The 1,655-nt window shown below is 57.1% G+C and overlaps 1 protein-coding gene across 1 annotated transcript in view; it reads right to left on the reverse strand.

Moving 5' to 3' along the window:
* Positions 1 to 48: 48 nt before the first annotated feature.
* The window catches only part of GCC1 (GRIP and coiled-coil domain containing 1), a 6,505-nt gene continuing 4,898 nt past the window's right edge, over positions 49 to 1,655 (reverse strand). Inside the window, 1 exon segment of the mRNA XM_008637710.2 lies at positions 49 to 1,655. This exon segment is cut by the window's right edge and continues 17 nt beyond it. Coding sequence (XP_008635932.2) covers positions 1,563 to 1,655 — 93 coding nt within the window. The 3' untranslated portion in view covers positions 49 to 1,562.

A 1,655-nucleotide genomic window follows, 5' to 3' on the forward strand; every position in this document is an offset into this window, starting at 1 on the left:
AGAGTTGGAGCCATCCCTGTCATTCCCAAGGCACCACTTGATTCAGCCTTTCCAAACTGGGCGCAGGCACTGGGCTGAGCCAGCACTTTTATTCTTAAGGAGCGTTTCAAACATTCCTGGGACAAACTCTCCCATTCCCACCCAGCTCCCTCCATCAGGGCAGCACCCGGATCCTGCTGCTCCCAGTGGGAACATCCCTGGATTGAGCCCCAGGAAGGGCTTGGCTGTGTCCCCCTCCCAGCAGGGACAGGCTCTGCCCGGGACATGTTTTCCCTGAGGACTTTTTTGAGGAGAAATTGGCCCCAAGGGCTGCAATGGCCAGAGGGGAATCCAGGGAATTTGGCTGCTCACAGGACCAGGACAGCCAAGGAGGAAAGGAGGGAAGTTGCAGGTCCCTGTCCTTGTCCCTGTCCCGGGATCATTCCCAAGGCTCCCTGGGCAGTGCAGCACCGGGAGCTGGTCCCAAACCTGCTCTTAACTGGGCTCCAGGAGCTCCTGGGGTGTTAATCCAGACCTATCCCTGTCTCTGGGCTGGGGAAGCCGAGCTTTAGCAGCCGGGATTTAATTCCAAACACGGGATTGTGCCTGTGCAGGTGAGGAGGCTCTGGGGGACCCAGGGGAGCAGAGCTGGGAAGAGCCAAATCCAGGGCTGCCAGTGAAACATCCCAGGGCATTCCAGGGTGTCCCGGCTTCCTTCTGTCACCAATTCCCAAGAAATCAGGGAAGCACCTCAAGGTTCCTGAGCCCTGGCCAGGCTGTCACTGTCACCAGGGTCCCTGCCCAGAGCTGTCACCTCCTGTCCCTCGCTGCTGCTCCCACCCCAGCAGGAGCAGCCCCTTCCTTCCCAAATCAGCACCACAGAGCAGCCAAACTTCCCTGGAGCCCCCAAAAACCAGAGGCTGGGCACCCATTCCAGCCTTTCCTCTGCCTCCTGCTCCCAGCCAGGGTCAGGCAGCTCAGATTCCCGCTTGGCAGTGCCTCGGGGTGGGAATCACCCACAGGGAGATCCTTTCTCCTTCCTGGAATCCCTGATAACCCCAGAGAGGATCCCTGGGAAGGAAGGAGAGCCTGAGCCCCTGCATGAGCCTGGAGCTGCATCCACTGGTTCAATCCGGCTCTGGAAAAGACCCTTGGAAAATGCCCAAGAATTCCTGCACTGAGCCCCATCTCCCTGAGCCTTCCATGGCCTGGTGCTATTTTAGCTCCACCTAAAGTGCTTCCCACCTTTGCTTTCATCTCCTGAGTCACCAGCCTGGCTGGAGCTTAAAGATCCAAGTGAAATCCCCTCAATCCCACGCCTGACAGGCAGGGATTGTTTTTAAATCACCTTTAAAAAAGCTCAGCATCTTCAATTCCATGGTTTTCAGATCAAGTCCCAACTCGGAGCAAATTCCCACCGCAGAGGCTTTGGGGCTGGAAAAGCTGGCACAATCCCACTGCAAATTAGTGCTAAAAACACCAACTGGAGCCCAGATTCTGGAGAGCTCCGGGAGTGGCCGGGACGAGGTTTTGGTCAGTCCTCGTGAACAAGTTCTTACGGAAAAGGGAATCAAATCCAGCCCTCATCTCTTCCCGTGGAGCCACCAGGAGCCGTGGGCCGAGCTTTTGGCGATGCTCAGCTTCTCCTCGGGGCTGAAGTGCAGGAAAGCCAGGAT

Source organism: Corvus brachyrhynchos, unplaced genomic scaffold (genome assembly GCF_000691975.1).
Source record: "Corvus brachyrhynchos isolate BGI_N302 unplaced genomic scaffold, ASM69197v1 scaffold197, whole genome shotgun sequence".
NCBI lineage: Eukaryota > Metazoa > Chordata > Aves > Passeriformes > Corvidae > Corvus > Corvus brachyrhynchos.